The 23324-nt window shown below is 39.6% G+C and overlaps 1 protein-coding gene and 1 pseudogene across 1 annotated transcript in view; both read right to left on the reverse strand.

Moving 5' to 3' along the window:
• The window catches only part of LOC141343209 (meprin A subunit beta-like), a 20882-nt gene extending 3513 nt beyond the window's left edge, over nt 1-17369 (reverse strand). Inside the window, exons 1-5 of the mRNA XM_073847810.1 lie at nt 17336-17369; nt 16765-16796; nt 16592-16670; nt 16302-16422; nt 15715-15893 (exon numbers count right to left, since the gene is read on the reverse strand). Of these exons, the coding sequence (XP_073703911.1) occupies nt 15715-15893; nt 16302-16422; nt 16592-16670; nt 16765-16796; nt 17336-17369 (445 nt within the window). The remainder of the gene's footprint in view (nt 1-15714; nt 15894-16301; nt 16423-16591; nt 16671-16764; nt 16797-17335) is intronic.
• Nucleotides 13208-15405, reverse strand: LOC141342408 (meprin A subunit beta-like; annotated as a pseudogene).
• Nucleotides 17370-23324: the final 5955 nt, after the last annotated feature.

Genomic DNA, 23324 nt, shown 5'->3' on the forward strand with positions numbered 1-23324 from the left:
ATGGGAATATCCCACCGGTACTGATTCCCAAGAATGGCGCTCCTTTGATTAGGCTTTAAAGCAGATTGTTTTAAGAATCATGACAGAACTATCTACTGAATTTTCCAGTATTGTATTTATATAATGAACAACAAACAGAACTCACCATCATGATGTCTCCTTCTCTGAGATTTAAACCTAAAACCACAAGACTGTTCAGTTCACAGTACATATACTTTATGCTTGAATAAAAATAATTATTTTTAAACAAAAATTGATAAAAGCTGCCTTACTATTTATAAACATCTTTGAGTTCTTAAAAAAATGCTTTTACCTTTGTTTATATCTGGAATGTCCTTCCATTGCCCATTAATGCCTTTGAGGAACATTATAAAGAAAAAATAGAGAGGGCGAATCAGAACTGGGTACACTGAGTGCTAGGCAAAAATGTAATTTTAGTGAAACAGCCTGAAAGTAAAAATGAAAAGCAGCTAAAACAGATTTTTTTACACTACACACATATTAAGTATTACAATAACTTTACCGCTAGATTCATCTCAGTGACTGTGCTGTACTTACCAACTATATCTGGTGGAGGCTGAAAACATGAGATATGAAAACAACATTTAGACATTAAGAAAAATAGACTTAAAAATCAACAGCATATACTAACAGTTATATCAACAGTTATATAGGCTATTACTTTTACAGTGACAATATATTAAGCTATCAACTATCCAACTTACCATAGATGATGCTGGGCAAAAAGCTAAACTCAGCAAAAGAAATGCACTTACATGTAAGTGCATTTTCACTGGAAATAATAAACATCAGATTTGATCGTTGAGTTATGGAGTTTCATCAAAAATTTGCAAGCAAGATTAAGGGGTAAATATATATAAATAAATTATATAATGTTACATCATGTTTTAATTTTACTGTCTTAGTTAAATTTAGCGCTTACAATATTTTTAATATATAAAAACTCTAGAAACAAACAGATGCATGCATACCAGTCTTCTGTCACTAATGCAGCTGAATATAAAACTGTCACTTGATCACCCGAGACAGCAAAATATATTTTTTTGATCATGTATATGTACTATATGTAGTTTGAAAGGCAAATATTTTTATTTGAATAGTTCTGGTCTTCCTTATACAGAGCTTATATTTACATACATTCTAAACAATAAAGGTGTTCAGAAAATCAAAAATGGGGTTTTTACAGGGATGCTGTAGAGGAACTGTTTTGTTTAAACTTCTGTTCATATACATACCTGTAATGTACAGCCTGTATAGAAATCCTACACAGGCTCCTCTTCCCATGAGTCACCAAGAGATTTTACTTTGAGCAAAACCAATGTTGTGACAAGTTTGATTTAAATTTATCCATCATAAGTGAGGCTATGAGTGATAGCATGAAGCTGAAGTAACATTATCTGTATATGTATCTTTAAAATAGAAAAATAAGTATGGCATGCTTCTTCTTTGCATCTGTTTTTGTGGTGACTCATGGTTTCGGTGTTCTGGTGAGAAAGTCTCTGAGCTGACTGGATTTACAAGTGTGGTTTTGGATCTGGCATAGTTTGTTTGAGCATATATGTGATAGATCTGATTATTCTTTCAACAGCCATATTTATTTGTAACAGATGGCAGGTATTACTGACACAGTCTTGGAACATTTGAACTAAAAATAAAAATGGTGTCTGAAAGTCAGTTGTGTATACATGTAGATTTTTGTAGATCATTGAACTGTTATGTTGCCTTACAAGTCTGTCTGAAATCAGTTTTGCGAATTACCTTTGTGTACAAACACTCCCTGTAAATGCATTGCAATCAGATGCAATGGTTTGAACGCATACTTTCGAGCAAACCAGAATTCATGTTGAGTGTTTCTTATAACTGCAAACTAGTTGCCAGTGTTGTGCCTGAACGAGTTCATTGAACGATCGTTCATGAACTCGTTCATATTCTGGGTGAACGTGAACTGAACGTGCTGTATATCTGCCTGATGAACGTGAACGTGAACGCGCTCATTCTGGCGTTTATGAACGTCGTAGTTCAATTTTGTTCTAGAGAGTGCCAGATTTCTATGGAGCCAGGCAAAATCCCAGCTATAACCACTGACTGCACAATATCTAGGCTACAACCGCTACAACACAATCTACAACGGGCCTTATTATATAGGGGAAAAGACCAGATCTGGCAACACCAGCCACCACAGAGTCGCACCGCGCATGCGTCATCAAATTGCGAAAAATGAATAGAGGCAAAATCCGATGAAGGCAGCGGCACTACTTCTGTCTCAATGATGAATGAAACTTCATATGTCCACTTAAAATAATTTTTTGAAAAGGTCAGTGATGATCCAGGTGGGAAAAATCTTACCTTTTTGTGTAAACTGTGCCCGTCGGGTCTCAAGAAGCAACTCCGCATAAAACTAAAAGAACTATGAACTAGTTCATTTTGGAACCTGCGAACTTAGTTCAAAAAATTTGAATTATGAACTATGAACTGAACTAGTTCATTTTAAAATGTGTGAACTGAACTTTGAACTAGTTCATGTAGAAAATGAACTTTCCCAACACTGCTAGTTGCCATTGGAAAGTAAAGGCATGGTGGTATTTCACAAATACAGATAAGCTTAGCTAGTAAACATAATCTCAAACATGATCTTAAGTTCTCTTCTGAAGCTAGTTTGAAGACTCCAACTGTGGTACAAACAGGATATACCTTTTTCAGCTGATATTTTAGAATCAGAATCAGAAAGAGCTTTATTGCCATGTATGCTTGTGCATACAAGGAATTTGTTTTAGCGTCATTAGCTTCCAGTACACAGAGACAACAACAACACACAGACAATAAAAATAAGATGAGAATAAGAAAATACACATATGTTAATATAAATAGACAAAAATTTGTGTAATTTGTGTATGTAAATTATGTAAATGTTGAACGAGCGGAATTCTGGATCGAGCTTGAACTCCCTAATAATAATAATTATTATTATTTCTTGTGTTATTATTAACCTTCTAGGTTGTTTGATGTTTGAATAGAGTAGCAGGTAAAACATATATTAGTAGTTATAGATTATGGTAATAATGGAATGTGCAACAGTATCCTTTTTGCCAGCTGAGTTCTATCTTTTCCAGAGTCAAGATCTCATGTCACGTGATCAGTTTGTGATCAGGACATCTGTGATATCAATGTTCATGTATTCCTGATAGATAAAATGAATCCTGTTTGATTCTGTGTCTACCTTCTAAGATGCTGACTACGTAGTATGTGTGTAACTAACCATACTGATAAAAAGTCTTGCCACAGCTAGGCGACCTTGAAAGGAAGATAAGGTTTTTGTGTGTCAGTCTCTGTCTTTGAGTTCAGATGAGAAGACTCGTCATCTGTCGCTGTCCTGGTCAGAAACAGGCTTCTGGAGAAACCTGTTGTGTCTGATCCCTGATCTTTTGTCGCCTGTGTAATCACTTGTAGATAGCCTTGAGCTGACGTCCATATGTGGAGATTTTCTAAGTTATCTAGGTTTTTGACTAATCAGGATCTTCCTAAGCTATGCATTGACGTAGTCAGCAACCTCTGTTAGAGTATAATTACTGGTGTTTTGAACATGTACGCAGAATGGCCTATACGAAATCCATTGAGAGTGTTGAAGCTGACTTCTACTGATGAAACTGCAAACTATTTTCTTCAGTAAACCTGACTTCGATTGATTGAATCTTTGACTCCTGGTTTTTGTTCATCATATCTGGTCCTTGGGTTTTTACTGTCAAATTCCCCTAACAATGTAAATTTAAATGTGTACTATGGAATGGTTTAAATATAAAAAAATGTCTGCTTTCATGGCATCTGTTTTTTTTTTTTTTTTAGGCAAATTACAAAACCTACAAGGAAACAACACTGAGTCATCATGATGTTATATACAAAAATATGAAAATGTTATGGCACTTTCAAATGCAACCTTGAGGCTCTTTACACAAGGTGTAAATGCTATAATTGACTATTTGCACCTTGTATTCCATTATAAAACAGAATAATATAATAACAACATATTTAGCGTATGATTATATTTATTCAAATCATACATGAATGCTGCCTTACTGGGACCTTATCACTATTCCTAAAGCCCACCCATTCACCTAGCCCTAAGCCTAGCAGCCTGCAGATCAGCAAAGCTGTCCTCAAAAAAGGTTCAGGAATGGAGCCATAGTTTTGTGAATGGTAAAAACGTTTAATACCGCACTCGATGTGCCATCCCGTCTGATCAGTGGTGTTTCCAGCTGTGTGTTCTGTGCATACCATGTGCAACGACTGACCGACCACTCTTTCACTGAAACATCTGAAGCAGTTTTGAAATGAGTTAAAAGATAGAGAGTTTCAAGATATTAAAGAACTGAGAATACAAATACTCAGCTTCAAACATTACAAAGGCTACTTTATAAGCAAATAAAAGGCTTCTTTATGAGAAAATATACCTACTGCTGCATTTGTTTTCTTCAACCCAGTCTCATAAAAGAAACGTTTCGCGACAGTTTTAAAAAGAAATGTCCACTGAGTGGCGCTAAAACACAGGTTTAATACGTGAAACCTGGCACGTATTTTATACGTAGATATAAGTATAGGTATACATATACGTTGCTTCAGGTACGTATTGAGGCAATTCAGAGTTCAAACATCCGGGAACTGTTGCTAAAATTCAATGCTTTATCATGTTTTGGAAATATGCCCTACACCAGATCTCCCCGATAGTGTAATAACGGCAAAACCGATATAAAAACGCATTTTCCTTGTGTGTAGATTTGAAGTCTTTTGTCGAACCGTAGTTATACTGGATTTGAACCAGAGCTCTTCACCTCTCAAGTACATCTCCAAACTGTGTAAGCTACCAAACAAACCTTTAGTCTATGAAAACCTATAGATATGGAGCTGGATATGTCAAGTCAAGTCAAGTCAAGTCAAGTCACCTTTATTTATATAGCCCTTTTAACAATACAGATTGTGTCAAAGCAACTGCACAGTATTTAAACAGAACAATAGTGTGTAAGTAACGCATTATTGTAAATAATAAATTTTCAGTTAGAGGCAGTTCATCAATGAATTCAGTGATATCATCGTCTGTTCAGTTCAAAAAGTAAACAATATCGCTGGAAAGTGTCGCCAACTAAGCAAGCCAGAGGCAACAGCGGCAAGGAACCAAAACTCCACAGGTGACAGAAATGGAGAAAAAAAACCTTGGGAGAAACCAGGCTCAGTCGGGGGACCAGTTCTCCTCTGGCCAGACGAAACCAGCAGTTTGTACCAATGTCTGATTGTAGAGAACTCATCAGGTTCCTGTGGAGTAGCGCCGATGGCCGTCTAGGTTGGCGAGGTCTTTAGTGATGATCCGTCTCTGGAGCTCATCTGGTTGACATCCATGGCTATTGAAGTCATCTCCAGGTGGTGATCCATGATCTAAGCTGGGTGCGGACTGGATCCGGGGCACTGCAGTGACCATCTGATCCGGATACAGGCTGGGTCTGGTGGCTACGGTGACCTCGGAATAAGAATGAAACAGATTAATATTAGCATAGATGCCATTCCTTTTACGATGCAACAAATGCATCAGATGTTATGGGAGGTGTTTTCGGTTCCGGCTGACCTAATTAATGCAGCCTAACAATCCTTTAACGGATTTGAATTATAGGAATGTGTTAATGTTTTATGTGCAAGCCAGGTTAAAGAGATGTGTCTTTAATCTAGATTTAAACTGACAGAGTGTGTCTGCCTCCCGAACAGTGTTAGGTAGATTGTTCCAGAGTTTAGGCGCTAGATAAGAAAATGATCTGCCACCGGCAGTTGATTTTGATATTCTAGGTATTATCAAATTGACAGAATTTTGAGAACGCCGCGGACGTGAGGGACTATAATACGATAGAAGCTCGCTCAAATACTGAGGAGCTAAACCATTGAGGGCTTTATAAGTAATTAGCAAGATTTTAAAATCTATACGATGTTTTATAGGGAGCCAATGCAGTGCTGACAGAACCGGGCTAATATGGTCATACTTTCTAGTTCTAGTAAGAACTCTAGCTGCTGCATTTTGGACCAGCTGGAGTTTGTTTATTAAGCGTGCAGAACAGCCACCCAATAAAGCATTACAATAATCTACCCTTGAAGTCATGAACGCATGAATTAATGTTTCAGCATTTGACATTGATAGCATAGGTCGTAATTTCGATATATTTTTAAGATGGAAAAATGCGGTTTTGCAAATGCTAGAAATGTGGATTGCTATCGAATAGGACGCCTAGGTTCCTAAATGATGACGACGAATTTACAGAGCCTCCATCTAGTATTAGACTGTGTTTTAGGTCATTACTTGTGGAGGTTTTAGGTCCAATAATTAAAACCTCTGTTTTTTCAGGATTTAACAGTAAGAAGTTTTTCGCCATCCAGTTAATATCAGCTATGCATTCTGTTAGTTTTTCGAATTGATATGTTTTGCTGGGCTGCGAAGAAATATAGAGCTGAGTATCATCAGCGTAACAATGAAAGCTAACACCATGTTTCCTGATGATATCTCCCAACTTAACATGTAAAGCATTAAAAGTAATGGCCCTAGTACAGAGCCTTGAGGTACTCCATACTGCACTTGCGATTTAAATGATACCTCTTCATTTATTGCCACAAACTGATGACGGTCTGATAAGTACGATTCGAACCAAGCCAGTGCACTACCATTAATGCCTACGTAATTTAAGTCTATTTAAAAGAATGTTGTGGTCAATAGTATCAAACGCAGCACTAAGATCCAGTAGCACTAATAGGGAGATGCAACCACGATCGGTTGACAAGAGCAGGTCATTTGTAACTCTAATAAGAGCTGTCTCAGTACTATGATATGGTCTAAAACCTGACTGGAAATCCTCACAGATACCATTTTTCTCTAAGAAGGAGCATAATTGTGAGGATACTACCTTTTCTAGTATCTTTGACAGAAAAGGGAGATTCGAAATTGGTCTGTAGTTAATTAATTCAGTGGGGTCAAGTTGTGGTTTTTTAATGAGTGGCTTAATAACAGCCAGTTTGAAGGCTAGGAGTGTTAGCATGAAGCTGAAGTAACAGTATCTGTATATGTATCTTTAAAATAGAAAAATAAGTATGGCATGCTTCTTCTTTGCATCTGTTTTTGTGGTGACTCATGGTTTCGGTGGGCACCACTATATTCCTGCATTTATCACATGTATAAGGCCCAATCCCAATTCTATTTTCTACCCCTCCGCCTACCCCTCGCCCCTTCCCCTTGTCCCTTGAAACAAAGTGTAAAGGGGAAGGGCTAAAATATTTCCCCTAAGAAATGGGACACCACTACAACACTGTGATACGTCATCATACGTTGTCGCTAGTTCCTAATGTTACGTCAGAGGACATGCGCAGATGTTTATCATCATTCCAAGATGTCAAAATGTTGTCATGTTGCAAAAAGTAAAAATGTACGGTGTACGCACCGTTCATTCACATGTGGCCGTAAGCAAAACAAACAACGCATTATCACATGCGCGGCAAATTGCTAATCAGTGTAGTGGTGCCTGGAGAAGTATATATGCTTCATTTGTGAATTTCGTTTTGAACTTTCTATTTGAACGCATTCGTTTTCTGGATCCTTGGACTAAAATGTTTACAGGGGTTCACTGGTTTAAGAAATTTCTGATCGTAAAAATCAGCTTCTTTTTATTTGTAAGGTATCGTTTTTATTATTATGTACTGATTTAAATTACTGGTGCGGTGAGCGGGCGCATTAGGCGCAATCATTAAAGACATTTCAAAGCAAGCCGGCTCCACGGTCCTGACTGCATCATCACTGCCTTTATTGGGTGTTTTGAGCGAATATTTCGTTTATTCACATGACTGGATGCGGTGGACTGCCGTGATTTTGGCGAATGCAGGACACTACTGAATAATGCGCATCAGAGGGGATTTAAAAAGTGGAAATTGCCGTGCCACTGGTCTTTCATGTTTCTAACATGCAGTCAAGTGTATATGACATAAAAATATATTTTGTAATATCGTGCAATCAGTGCTATCTGCTAGCAAACTTTAGCGATTTTTTTGCAAACGTTTATTTACAAAACAACACCATAAACACAAACACAAGATTGAAGGTAATATAAATATAATGAAACATTGTCATGAAAATCCTTATTAAAGGCAAAAATTACTTATATTTACGAGTCTGCTTGCTCGAGTGAGCAGCCATGTTGGAAATTTCTCTTAGCCCTTCGTTTGAAGTGAGGTCCTGAAAAATCTTCGTTTGGAGGGCTATCTGGCCCTTCCCCTTACCCCTACCCCTCCAACCAAAAGAGAAATGAGACACCCCTACCCCTTCACGTGAACGCGCCAAACGGAGGGGTAGGGCTAAGTGTAGGGCTAAGGGGTAGAATTGGGATTGAGCCTAAGGCTCACTGCTGACAGAGATAGATAAGCTATACATGTGGCAAGCAGTGCAGACAACAATTGTAGGAGAAGAAACCATTACTCACCGTGATTGTGGAATGTTTCCAACTTACCACTGTTGTTGTTTGAATTCCTGAAAAAACGGAACGGAACTGGCTAAAGGAGTACTAACGATATTAAACACGACAGAAAACACATGAATGGAACGCAGATGACAAGCTAACCGGCTAACAAGCTAACCGGCTAACGCATATTAAAATTGTTATTATATAATATAATATATATATATATATATATATATATATATATATACATAGTCATTATATAATATTCTTCAAGTAATTGTGCGAAAATTACGCTTTATCAAAACTCATACTAAATCATACTTTGAGTGAAAAGGAATAAAAGGTGTCGGAGTTTTACTGCCTTTATTGACTGCAGTGAAATGTACTTTTTGGTATGTATTTCGTGTCTCACAAAAAAGTGCCCCCAGGTACACTTTTGTAGGTTTTCTTTGCATGTAAGAAGTCGTAGCTTCGTAAATTATGGTTGAACCACTGATGTACCATGGACCATTTTAATGTTGTCCTTACTGCGTTTTTGTACCTTAACCCTGGTAATACCCTTGCTGTCTATGAAGGGTCGGAGAGCTCTCGGATTTCATCAAAAATATCAAGAGGATGAACAAAGGTCTTATGGGTTTGGAACAACATAAGGGTGAGTAAAGACAGAATCTTCATTTTTGGGTGAACTATCCCTTTAAGAATCCAAAGCTCAGTACTGACTACTTAATATTCATGAGCACTTTTACATAAACTATTTTATAACTCTTACTCAAGTACTTTTTACTCACACTACATTTTTGGAATATAATGGTACTTTTACATGAAAATATTTTTTTTCAGTACACTGGATATGTCATGCCTTCATTTATTGTTTCAAGATGTGTCTATATTGTGTCTTGTGGTATTAAACCAATCACAGCTTGACAGAAAACTTAAACCACAGTTAATGTAAATGTTTCATTTTCAGCTCCTCAAATGGTGCTTGTCATTATACAGATGATCAGAACACTTTCCTCACCTCTTTTAGACATCTAAAATAAATGTCTGTCCTTTTGTTCATAGTGGAAGCTCCGTCATGTTCCACTAGATGCCACCAAAATCTTGCATTTGCAGGCCAAACATGAGCGCATAATCTCCATTAATAATCATTTTAACATTTCAAGGTTACATTAGTATTTTTAAACAAATAGCATTTATGCAACTCTTTTAACCCCTTTTAAGAATGTGTAAATCATACATTATGAATGAGTTTGACAATAAATTGGTAAACACTGTGATTAAAACCAAGATTAACATTGATTGTAGATTAATGAGTATAAATATAATCTGTGCATCTCCTTTAATTAACAATCCACATTTAATGATCACATACATTGCTCTTGTGTAGTCAGACATATAGGGCTGAAAATATCGATTTCTGATGATTAACTCAATACCAAAAGAAAGCAAACCACCGAGACGATCAGAGAGGAAGCTGTCTTGGCACTGGAATTGCAAATTATGTCCACACATTCACTAAAAGAAAAGAAGTACAAATGTGATGATAAAAATTATTACTGCAATGGGAAAAAATGGGAAGAAATCAGATATTTTGATGATGTCCATCTATAATGTGCATAATGTATAACCAGTTCTTTCAGTGACTCAAAAACATAAACTGCAACCGATGTAGTCTGCTTGACAAACAAAGGACTCTTTTGAGGTAGTCCTATTAATGAATCATTCAAAAAGACAAGTTACTGTTTTGCCAAGACACAAGCCCTTTGCTAATTCAACTAATTAATGTATGGGGATATCCTCAATTTCTGTAAAACCATTTAATAAATAAAGAATTTACCTGTAGGTTTACACACAGGAAAAAAAAAGAAGTAGCCTCCCATGGATAACAACAGATGTCCTGAAAAAAATGAAAGAGCGTGACCTTGCACTAAAGAGGGCCGTTAAGACAAAATTATCCCATGATAAACTGTATTTTGCTATGCTAAGGAATATTGTCACAACTATGTTAAGAAAATCTAGGGCCAACTTTTTTTTTGACCATAATCAGTGAGGCAAGAGGTAACCCAAAGATAGTCTGGGACCACCTGAAAATATTAATGGGGCAAAAACCTAAACCAAGAAAATCTCTTGAACTAACTGTGGATGGAAATCGCATTACGGTTCCAGCAGCAGTAGCCTCAGCATTTAACCAGTATTTTGTTGAATCGGTTGCAGCCATTGCCGAGGGCTTCCCCCTATAAATGTTGAGATGTGTAAAGTTCCATCAATAGAACCTAGTCTTGTTTTTAATCATGCAACTAAAGCAAACACTGAATCAATTATAAGAAAACTTAAACCGTCCAAATCTAAAGATGTGTATGGGATGGACACAACTATGCTCAGAAATGTCAGTCCAGCACTAATCAGTCCCATCACAAAAATCATAAATCAATCCATATGCCAAGCAGAGTTCCCTACCACATGGAAAACGGCTACCACCTATTTTCAAATCAGGAAACCCACAATCTATCTCTAATTACAGACCTATTAGTATTTTGCCTGTAATTGTCCATTCTTGAGAAATGGATATGTGAACAAATCAAAGATCATTTAACCAATAGCTCCTTTCATCTTCATTCACTTCAATTTGGATTCCGATCCAACCATTCAACTGAGTCAGCTAATTGTCATCTCATTGAAAAAATCAAGTCACTACTTGATAGCAATAACACTGTAGGTGCAGTCTGTCTTGAGCTTAGAAAGGCATTTGATACAGTAAACCACCAGAACCTACTGGCCAAATTATCCACTTTTAACCTCTCAGATAGTGTAATAAAATGGATTCACTCTTATCTTAGCTAATTTCCGATTTATTAGAAATTCCATGTCCGTCCAAGCCGCCAAAACATTCATGCACTCAATGATTTTCTCTCATTTCACTTATTGTCTAACAAGCTGGTCCCAGACTAACTCCACCACCTTGATACCATTACAGTCCTTATACAAGTAGACAATCAAAGTATTTGACAAGAAACCAAAACACTTTCATCACTGCTCCATTCTGTCTTCTAAGTTGGGACAATCTTATTAAGTACACGAATGCCTGTCAGACATACAAAATCCTATATGGGATGGCCCCATATCCTCTTAGTGAATTTGTCAGTTTCAGAACATCCACACACAGAATCACTCGAGGAGTGTCTAGAGGTGACTGTATTATCCCACTTAGGAAAAGTGCTTTTAGTCAGTCAGCTTTCTCTGTCAAAGCCTCTCAGGAATGTAACACTAGTCCAACAACAATCAGAGACATATCAGCACATACAACTTATTTCGCTCTCATCTAAAATGTTGGCTGATTCGTAATCAGACCTGTCAACACCTAAACACTGCTGTTGCCATCTTGTGTTTTACTTGTGAGTGCGTGATTCCTTTCTGACCTTTGAAAACTATTTTATGATTTTGATATTAATGCTTGTCATGTTAATATGCATTTTCAAATGTTCTAACCTGCTTTATTAATGCTTGCTATTTATACTGCTGCTTTTATGTTTTTACTTAACCCTTTGCTGCTGCTCCTTGTGCTTTTCACAACTAATTTAATTCGTATTGCACTGTCTCCTTACGCTACTGCTGCCTCTACTGTAATCGACTAACACTGTGCTATCATGCCATTTCCTATTGTTGTTTACCTCACTGTTTATAACATTTTATGCTTTTTTAGGGTGCCATTTTACAACAGGCCTACAGCACAACAGATGAAAATTAGCCTTTGGCTAACTCTGGCATGTTACAGATGTTCTGTTTTTAATATGCACTGTCCTGCTAAATAAATAAATACTTAAATACTTAAAGCAAAAATGGTTTGAATCATTATCAAATCAAACTTATGAGTTGGAATCATATTGAACTGGGAAATGTGTATCAATACCAGCTCTATTTACAGTTCTGATGTGAAACACCTCTTCATAATATCATCAGACTGGTATTTTTGTTGCATATCAATGTTTTGTTATGTCAAATAACAAATAATGAATCAATTTATAATAATGTTTAGTGTAATGTGTCTTTCATGTTTTTAATATGAGATAAAAAATTGATTTAATAAGTAGTAAGGTACCTAAAGCTGAGTCTAACAGTGCACTTTACCCATGACTATGGGTAATGACTTCAAAATATATTAATAACAACTTTCAGAACTGTTTGTGACCCTGGGTATATTTGTAGCAATAGCCAAAAATACATTGTATGGGTTAAAATAATCAATTTTTCTTTTATGCCTAAATTAATTAGGATATTAAGTAAAGATTATGTTCCATGAAGATATTTTGTAAATTTCTTACCATAAACATATCAAAACGTAATTTCTAATTAGTATTATGCATTGCTAAGAACTTAATTTGGACAACTTTAAAGGTGATTTTCTCAATATTTAGATTTTTTGCACTTTTAGATTCTAGATTTTCAAATAGTTGTATATTCTAAAACTTCTAAAATATATAAAAATGAATCATTTAAAATAATGTTTTAGTGAAATGTGTCCTTCATGTTTTCAATGTGGAAAACTATTAAAAAACCAGTAAGGTACCTGAAGCTGAATGATAAATATACTCTAGTTTGTGGTGTCTAACAGCACACTTTACCTATAGACTATATTCACAATATATTATTCACAACCTGTCACAATTGTTTGGTCACATATAAGAAGATAAAAATGGGATTATGAGACTATGCCTTACCCCTTAGTGGTTCCTGGTGTAGTTGTAGTTTTTGTAGTTCTGGTTGTAGTTCTTGTTGTTGCTGCTGCTGCTGCTGCTGCTGCTGTTGTTGTTGAGGTCATCTGAGGTGTAGAAAAAACTCTAGTAAACAAAAAAATACTTTTATTTTTTATCATCACATGCAAAATTCTCAGATTTCTCCGAACTCCTCTTCAATAATATTTTGTAGTTAAAATACATTTAAAATTGTTTTTTCTTTTTTATATTTAGAACTGTAAAACATTGCCCTTCAGCCACACTATTATTATTTTTAAATGTATTAATTTATTGAACATATAATTTAGGTTTGTTGGGTTTTGATTGAAGGTACAAGAGAGGTCAAAAGGATTTACCGTGGAACACATGCTCCCTGTTGGGAACTCGCACCAGAAGTAACATTGAAGTTCTTTAGGGCAGGGTAGAGAGTCTTTCTGAAGAAGCCCTGAGATATCTGGATTGGTAAACAACATTTACATAAATGTTCAGAAAGTCAGACACAACTGAAATATACATCATAGCTGTCCAACTGAGTCCTTGCCTTCATTATAATTATGCTCAGTTTGCTCCTAATACAGTATAGAAGTTTATCTTGTTCTCTGAAGTTACTTCACAAAACCTACCTTGCATGCTGAAGAGAAATATGATGTCACCACCCTTGATAAACTCTCTTTTAGTGAAATCTTCTTTCATTACATAATATGAATAAATCCAGGTACCCACAAACACAGACTCATTGCCGATGATGACTCGATTTCCACCATTTCGAGGATTGTCCCAGTTATAACTGATATCTGTTACAACACAATTTAGCTTTTTAAAGGCCTTTAATTTTCAACTAAGTAAAAATATTCCGAAAAATAAACAGATTACAGATCTCACTGGAAGTAGCCCAGGCAGGGTCAGTGGTGATGCTTTGGTCAGAGGACATACGCGTTCTGTATGTGTGGATTCTGGTCAAGCATCTGAAAGGTTATTTGTCTCCAAGGACAAGGCCACTGCAATTGGTCATCATATGCACCAGATACCAGAAGAACAAATATATAAAGATTATTCCTCCACAACAATAATGCAGCCTGAAAGCGATAACTTCTGCCATGTGTGAGGACACTCAGTCTCTGAAATATTGATATCATCCAGTGAAAATCCTCCACTGGAGTTTCCAGCTCCTTTACGGGTTTCAAATACAACTTGGAAGGTTTTATTTGCATTCAGTGGCACATGATGCAGCTTCCAGTAATTACCAGGGGGTCCTGCGAGAAAATAAACTCTAAGTAACTTAAAAAATGTAAGAAACATTTTGATATACAGGCCAATGTGTTTTATAAGTATTTGAACAAATGACTAACCTGTGATCTGATCCATAAGTGTGAGAGTTCCTCTGTTGTCGTCTTCATTCTGGTACTCTCGGATCCAGATGTTGAGCTGGTCAGACTCATGACCACTGTGATAGTAGTAGAACTGCAGACACCGGACTTTGCAGTCTCTTTTAGGGGTCATTGTCTTGCTCTCCATTCTGGCTGTGTCCCCCTTGTTTCTCCCTTCAGTGCTGAAGTGCATGAAGAAAGAAGCCCCTGGCCTGCAGATATTAAAACGCGGGTTGGGCAATGAGAATATAGTTTATCTTACTCCCTTTCTGTAAAAAAGCACACAGTGCCAAAACTTTTTCACAGACTGACTGTAACAGATCTCACCATTTTGTTCTTTGCCCAAGTATGTGTGGTCAGACACATTGATGCCACTCACTGACTTCACTCTCTGCCAGCCAAAAGCAGCAGCAGAACAGACGCTCATCTGACACAGAGATTCATCATCAAAACTACAGTGATCAAGAAAAGAGATGGACGAATCTGTAATGCAAACAAACATGTTTAAGGCAAAAATCAATAAATTACAACTTCTATTCATAACATGTTTTTTTTTTTTGGAAAATGTGTTTGTCATAAGTGTTACTATATCTTTTATACATGCCACAAATGAAAATTTTGTGGGAAATACTCACTGCATTTATAGAGTTTGTTGAGCTCAATCACATCATATTCACTCATGTCCAGTCGTTGACCAATCACATCTTGGAACTCAGGACGCTTGGTAATGATTGTGGATCCATTACTGTTGCTGAAGGCATTTGTATCATAATGCATGACAGAATAGTAGTCATATGGGGTGTCTTGAGTGGTGGACATGTTCTTACTGTATTTATTGAAATTGGGCTCAAGCCCTGAAAATAAAGACTAATGGAATTATAGATGTAGTTGTTCATAATAAATGACTGCAATAGCTAAATAGTTAACTGTTAAATAGTTAACTATTTAAAATAGTTAAATAGTTAACTATTTAAAATAGTTAAATAGTTAACTATTTAAATAATGGAATGGACACTGCAAAGGGTATGTGTATAAATCAAGTAATCAAAGGACTGTTTTACTTTTTTCCCCTAAAAGTCAAAGTTTAAAAATGAAATAATAATCCTAGTTAAAAATATACAGGGCAACCTGTGATGATGTTTTCAAAGTTAATGGTCACATAATCATCTCTGTCATATCTTGACTGCTCATGCCAAAATCCCAGTGCATGGAGAAACTCGTGCTCAACAATGGTTTTTATTCCACAGCCATTTCCAATGGAAAGAGTCTGAGCTCCAGCAGATCTGCGACCAACATATGACCAACACCTGAAAGACAAGAGAGACAGCACATTTAAAACACAGTTGAATTGATATATAATGTTAACAACACTAGACTTCAAATAACATTTTCAAAAAAAATTAAAAAATTAAAAAAAAAATAACCAAAAGCTGTCAAATAACATAAATGGAAGAAATATGTGCTAGTAGTGACCAAACAATGTTAAATGGTAATGTATTATTTTCTTTTATATATTATTGTCTGTCCATAAAATTAATAACTATCCATATATTGTATTTTGCAAAAGCCTTTACAAGAAAGTCAAATGTGCCCAGTCTTTTGACTTGGAGTTTGTTTATTCATTCATACATTCAGTATAGTATAGTGTAGGCTACATACTGTATATTACTACGTATTACTAATATTGTTTATTACTAACTGGAACCGTACTGTACCCGTCACGACTCTCCACAGAGATGTAAGAAATGTCTTCTGCTGTTCTGGGCTTAAAGTCAATACATGATTTCAGTTTGAACTGCTCAAACGCTCTCAAGATGACTCCTTTATAGTTCAAGTCTATAATGAAAATAAAAAATAATCAATAATAAAATCAATAATAAAAAGCAATATATATATATATATATATATATATATATATATATATATATATATATATATATACACAGAAAAAAAAATTCAAATCTGATCTGGTTAAACTATAAGTGAGAAATTCATGTTTTCTTACTGAGAGCCACACTCACCTCATAGGGGACAGGAATATCCCAGCGGTGCTGATTCCCAAGAATGGCGCTCCTTTGATTAGGCTTTAAAGCAGATTGTTTTAAGTATCATGACAGAACTAGATCTACTGAATTATCCAGTATTGTATTTTTACAATGAACAACAAACAGAACTCACCATCATGATGTCTCCTTCTTTGAGATTTAAACCTAAAACCACAAGACAGTTCAGTTCACATTACATATGCTTGAATAAAAATATTGATTTCTAACCAAAAATAGATATAGTTTGCTTTACTGGTTATATAAACAATCACTGTAACGAATAGCAATAATTTACAGCAGCAGGTTGTATTTCTTATAATACAGCATATTGCTGTAAACCGCAATGCATTCTGGGGTCATGCGGTGGTCTAATGCAAACATACAGCATTTTGCTGTAAATTTCAAATCTAAAGAGGCGGGATTATCTTCAACAGTCGACATTCGGGAGCAGCAAGAAGAACGATTCACAACTGTGGTAAGTGTCTTATATCTGTTTTATTTTTCATAGTTCGTAACTGTATTAGTATATTAAGGTGTCATAAACATTCGCAGTAACCGCAGATTAATGAATCCTCCGTCCGCAGAGCACGAGAGAGACTTGTGCAGGGATTCGGCAGTACAGTCACAGAAGGATTTGTATGATGAAGTGTTGTTTAAAGATCCGTTTCATTTTGGACTTTATGAACTACTTAAATCACAAGTACCTGGAGGGAAATTTAATGGCAGCTTGAGGGACATGATGGACTATGCTTTGCTGTTATGTGGCTCTATGTTTACTGTGGGATTCACAGAGGAGGACAGTGATTTTCCCACAGTAACCTCTGATCTAGAGCCACTTCACAAAATGGCCACCAGCAAAGAGCCTGTTGCCAAGATGGCCGCCACGCCAGAGCCATGGTCTCTGTGCCAGAGTCAACGATCGATAACGTCCCGCCTGACAAGCCAGCGCTCGCTAACGTCACGCCTGACAAGCCAGCGCCCGCTAATTTCACCGCTGACTGTCCCAGTCTGGTATCCAGCGTGAGAGAAATGCCGCTGGTGTCAGTACGTGCAGTTGGCATCCCGAAGCCTGAGCTTTTACGCCCTCATGTTCATGAACTGATCCCCCCAGCTACAGCACTCCCCATAATGGGTGTTGCTTTGTTGTGTGTCCCCGATCAGGCCATGGAGGCTTTTTATGGACTGTCTGATTGCCCTGTTCAGGTCAGAAAGGTCATTAATAAACTGTCAGCCACTCCTGAACCCACCATGGAAGCTGAACGGTTTTTCTGCCTGAATTTCACACCCACCCTCCTTACTGCCCCAGTCCCGCCACCTCTGTCTCCTAACAGTCCTCGCCTCCAGTCTCAGTGTCCTGGACTCCGCCTCGGCCCTCCGACTCAGTGGCTCCACGTCGGCTCTCAACTCCCTCGTCTCCACCGTCGACCTTTGCACAACTAGCTTCACCGGGCTCCCTCGCCCCTCCAGCTTCTCTCTGGTTGGTTGTCATTCCGCCATCGCCTCAGGACTCTACTCCTCCGGCTTCGCCTTGTCACTCCGTCCCACCTGCTCTGTTGGACTCCTCCCTCCCTCCAGCTTCGCTCCGGCCCTCGGTCAATCCGGCTTCGCTGCGGACCTCTGGATCTCCATCTCCGCCTCGGTCGCCAGAGCCTTAGTCTCCACCTTGGCCCTCCGGATCCTCGGCGTCGCCTGGGACCTTCGACTGTCAGGCTCTGCCTCGGGCTCCACCGGCTCCACCTCCGTCGGTCGGCCCCACGGAGGAGCCAACCCTTCCTCCACCATGGCTTCTCCCTCCGTCGGCTCCGCCTCAGTCTCCTGGTCCTCGACCTGCACAGGGATCGGGTCCTCCATTCATGCCTCTGTGCCATGTCCACTCCATCACTCTCCCGGACTGTAACACTGTTTTTTGGAGCGTCTGGAATCCGCTCCTTAAAGAGGGGGGGCTCTGTCACGATTGCCAACTGGAGTGCTTATGAACTCCTTTAGTGAGCACTCTTGCCCGAACTCTGTTTCTCACATCATGGACTCCATTTCCCATAATCCCTCACATGTCACAGATCGCACGACCAACCACTTTCTGTTTACAGCCAATCACTTCCTGTCAACACACTATATAAATTTCCTGGACACACACACACTTGGCGAAGTCTTGTTCTGCCATTGCTGACAATTCTGAGCGTTATTCCCTGTTTGTTTTTGTTGGACTAACTTGAGGCCTTGTTGTTTGGCCATGTTGGACTGTTCATGAAGTTGTGAAAAGTCATCACTGTCTTTGTGGTATTTAGAACCATTTAATTATGACCATGTTGGTTAACTTGATGTTGGTTAAATTTTGGCTAAATATTGGTTAAACCAAAATTGCCAGTAACTTGCTGCAAATTTTACAGTAAATTTTTTACAGTGTAGTGAATTCTTCAGAATTCACCTTGGTTTTACCTTTGTTTATATCTGGAATGTCCTTCCATTCTCTATCAATGCCTTTGAGGAAAATATAATGAAGAAAAGAAAAAGACAGAGAGGTAAAATAAAATAAAATAACACACACAGAATAAATATTGACACTAAAACATAACTTTTGTGAAACAAACAGAAAGTAAAAAGATAAAAGTGCGTATTACAAGGAAATGTATTACAATAACTTTACAGCAAATGAAAAACTGACAAGCCAGCGCTCGCTAACGTCACGCCTGACAAGCCAGCGCCCGCTAATTTCACCGCTGACTGTCCCAGTCTGGTATCCAGCGTGAGAGAAATGCCGCTGGTGTCAGTACGTGCAGTTGGCATCCCGAAGCCTGAGCTTTTACGCCCTCATGTTCATGAACTGATCCCCCCAGCTACAGCACTCCCCATAATGGGTGTTGCTTTGTTGTGTGTCCCCGATCAGGCCATAGAGGCTTTTTATGGACTGTCTGATTGCCCTGTTCAGGTCAGAAAGGTCATTAATAAACTGTCAGCCACTCCTGAACCCACCATGGAAGCTGAACGGTTTTTCTGCCTGAATTTCACACCCACCCTCCTTACTGCCCCAGTCCCGCCACCTCTGTCTCCTAACAGTCCTCGCCTCCAGTCTCAGCGTCCTGGACTCCGCCTCGGCCCTCCGACTCAGTGGCTCCACGTCGGCTCTCAACTCCCTCGTCTCCACCGTCGACCTTTGCACAACTAGCTTCACCGGGCTCCCTCGCCCCTCCAGCTTCTCTCTGGTTGGTTGTCATTCCGCCATCGCCTCAGGACTCTACTCCTCCGGCTTCGCCTTGTCACTCCGTCCCACCTGCTCTGTTGGACTCCTCCCTCCCTCCAGCTTCGCTCCGGCCCTCGGTCAATCCGGCTTCGCTGCGGACCTCTGGATCTCCATCTCCGCCTCGGTCGCCAGAGCCTTAGTCTCCACCTTGGCCCTCCGGATCTGTTCATGAAGTTGTGAAAAGTCATCACTGTCTTTGTGGTATTTAGAACCATTTAATTATGACCATGTTGGTTAACTTGATGTTGGTTAAATTTTGGCTAAATATTGGTTAAACCAAAATTGCCAGTAACTTGCTGCAAATTTTACAGTAAATTTTTTACAGTGTAGTGAATTCTTCAGAATTCACCTTGGTTTTACCTTTGTTTATATCTGGAATGTCCTTCCATTCTCTATCAATGCCTTTGAGGAAAATATAATGAAGAAAAGAAAAAGACAGAGAGGTAAAATAAAATAAAATAACATACACAGAATAAATATTGACACTAAAACATAACTTTTGTGAAACAAACAGAAAGTAAAAAGATAAAAGTGCGTATTACAAGGAAATGTATTACAATAACTTTACAGCAAATGAAAAACTATGACTGTGCTGTACTTAACAACTATATCTGGTGGGGGCTGAGAACACAAGACAAAAATAATCAGACATTCAGAAAAACATATTTAAAAAACTGTTTATCATCCATATAATGTACTATAACAACTCTGTCAACTACCACACTTACCACAGGTGATGCAAGATAAAGAGCCAAAGCTGAGCTCAGCAGAAGAAAAGCACATAAATGCATTTTCACTGAAAAACAGTTTTGATCACTTGCGTTAAAACTCACAAACAAAATGCAAAGGATACCTATTACGTATATTATATACCTAAAAGGAATGCGTTTAATAATCTTAAATTACTGCTATCCCAGTTACATTTAAGACCATCAAAATTAAAATTTAATTAAAAAAATTAAAATAAATTAAAAACTGTAGAATAAAAGGGGAATACATACCAGTTCTCAAACAGCCTTGACTAAGTCAGAATGCCTTGAAGTTTGACAAGTCATTTAAATATGCACTGTGGCGGGAGGGGCAAACGACAGACACAGTGGGTGTGGCGTCAGGCCTCGGAGAGGCTTTTATTAAACAGAAAATAAGGGAAAGTGAGTCCATAAAGTAAAACAGTGTCCAAAATAAAAGGGGAGTCTGGTGTCCTCGGGTGCTGGGGCAGCGTGACGGAACGGTAGTGTTCAGAGGGGAAGGGTCCAGGAGAGGGGCGGAGTCCGGCGGCCGCGGGCGCTTTCCATGCTAGCGCCGGGGTGCTAGGGCGGCGGCATCTCCGGCAGGCTCATCCCTCTCGAGCTGTCCGGCGCTGGGGCGGCGGCTTCTGGCGGCCTCAACCGGACCGCGGGTCCGGCGGCTCTCCAAACTCTTGTGGCGCGGGATTCCCTCTTCACCCCCTCCTGGACCCGCGAGGACACCAGCGTGCATGCACGGGGGAAAGAGACCGGTCTCCCGAGGAGAGGCGCGCTCGGGATTTAAACAGCGGCGGTGATGAGGCTTCATTTACATCAGGTGTCCCCATCACACGCCGCCAGCCCGAGCCGATTACACGCCCCTCCTCTCCCCTACACACCCACTCCCGTCGGGAGCCTGGAGAAGGGCGGCGAATACGGGACGGGGTGGTGATGAAAATTAGGGGGGCGGGCAGACGCCTCGCCACATTCCCCCCCCCAAGCGACATCCCCGTCCTAAGGTCGCCGCCCACGCAGGAGTGCTACCTTCCTCATCCAGGCTCCAGCGGTCGGAGTGGGCGGGGATTCCTCTCCAAGGCAACGCTCCCTCTCGCCGCGTACCGGAACAGGGACAGAAAAACCGGTATTAGTCGACAGCCTCAACCAACCGCAGGATAAGTGACTAACTGAAACATCACTTACCCTTCTTGCGGCTGGGAGGCCGTCTCCGTCGTTCCTCCGTCCCTGTCCGGGTTTTCACGAACTTTTGCGAGCGAGAGGGGATGACGTCATCAGGTGTTGCCCACTGCGCTGTCTAAGCCCCGCCTTGCCCGCATTCTCCACCACTGTGGCGGGAGGGGCAAACGACAGACACAGTGGGTGTGGCGTCAGGCCTCGGAGAGGCTTTTATTAAACAGAAAATAAGGGAAAGTGAGTCCATAAAGTAAAACAGTGTCCAAAATAAAAGGGGAGTCTGGTGTCCTCGGGTGCTGGGGCAGCGTGACGGAACGGTAGTGTTCAGAGGGGAAGGGTCCAGGAGAGGGGCGGAGTCCGGCGGCCGCGGGCGCTTTCCATGCTAGCGCCGGGGTGCTAGGGCGGCGGCATCTCCGGCAGGCTCATCCCTCTCGAGCTGTCCGGCGCTGGGGCGGCGGCTTCTGGCGGCCTCAACCGGACCGCGGGTCCGGCGGCTCTCCAAACTCTTGTGGCGCGGGATTCCCTCTTCACCCCCTCCTGGACCCGCGAGGACACCAGCGTGCATGCACGGGGGAAAGAGACCGGTCTCCCGAGGAGAGGCGCGCTCGGGATTTAAACAGCGGCGGTGATGAGGCTTCATTTACATCAGGTGTCCCCATCACACGCCGCCAGCCCGAGCCGATTACACGCCCCTCCTCTCCCCTACACACCCACTCCCGTCGGGAGCCTGGAGAAGGGCGGCGAATACGGGACGGGGTGGTGATGAAAATTAGGGGGGCGGGCAGACGCCTCGCCACAGCACGTAAAAGTTCTGTACTTCCTTATACTGACCTCCCATATAAAAACAATGGTGAGTGCACACACACACACACACACACACACACACACACACACACACTGGTTTACATGTTTTATGGGGACATTCCATAGGCGTAATGGTTTTTATACTGTACAAACCGTACTTTCTATCACCCTACACCTACCCTACACCTAAACCTAGCCCTCACAGGAGATTGTGCACACTTTTACTTCATCAAAAAAACTCATTGTGCATGATTTATAAGCCTGTTTCCTCATGGGGACCTGAGAAATGTCCCCACAAGGTCAAAATTTACTGGCATTCCTATCCTTGTGGGGACATTTGGTCCCCACAACGTGATGAATACCAGGTACACACACACACAAGTTAGTTTTACTATATTAGTGAGAACATTGCATACACTTCCATTGCTTTTATATCAGTTAACCATATTTTCTATTACCTAACCCAACCCAATTTATGAGCCTTTTTAAGTAGTGAGAACCATACAATTTCCTCACTATTTTATTGTATAAGTGAGAACATTTGGCCCTCACAACATTTTTACATAAGATTTTAACAAAATCTTGATTAATAAAGCAGTCCATCTTTACCATATTGATTTTATTTCAATTATGTCTGTTGTTGGTAGATTTTCGTCATGTGTCCCTTGCATTTAAGCATTCATTTTTACCATGTTTTGGGGTCATGTAATGAAAGACGATATACTGTTCACAGTA

This window comes from Garra rufa, chromosome 9, assembly GCF_049309525.1.
Source record: "Garra rufa chromosome 9, GarRuf1.0, whole genome shotgun sequence".
Taxonomy (NCBI): domain Eukaryota; kingdom Metazoa; phylum Chordata; class Actinopteri; order Cypriniformes; family Cyprinidae; genus Garra; species Garra rufa.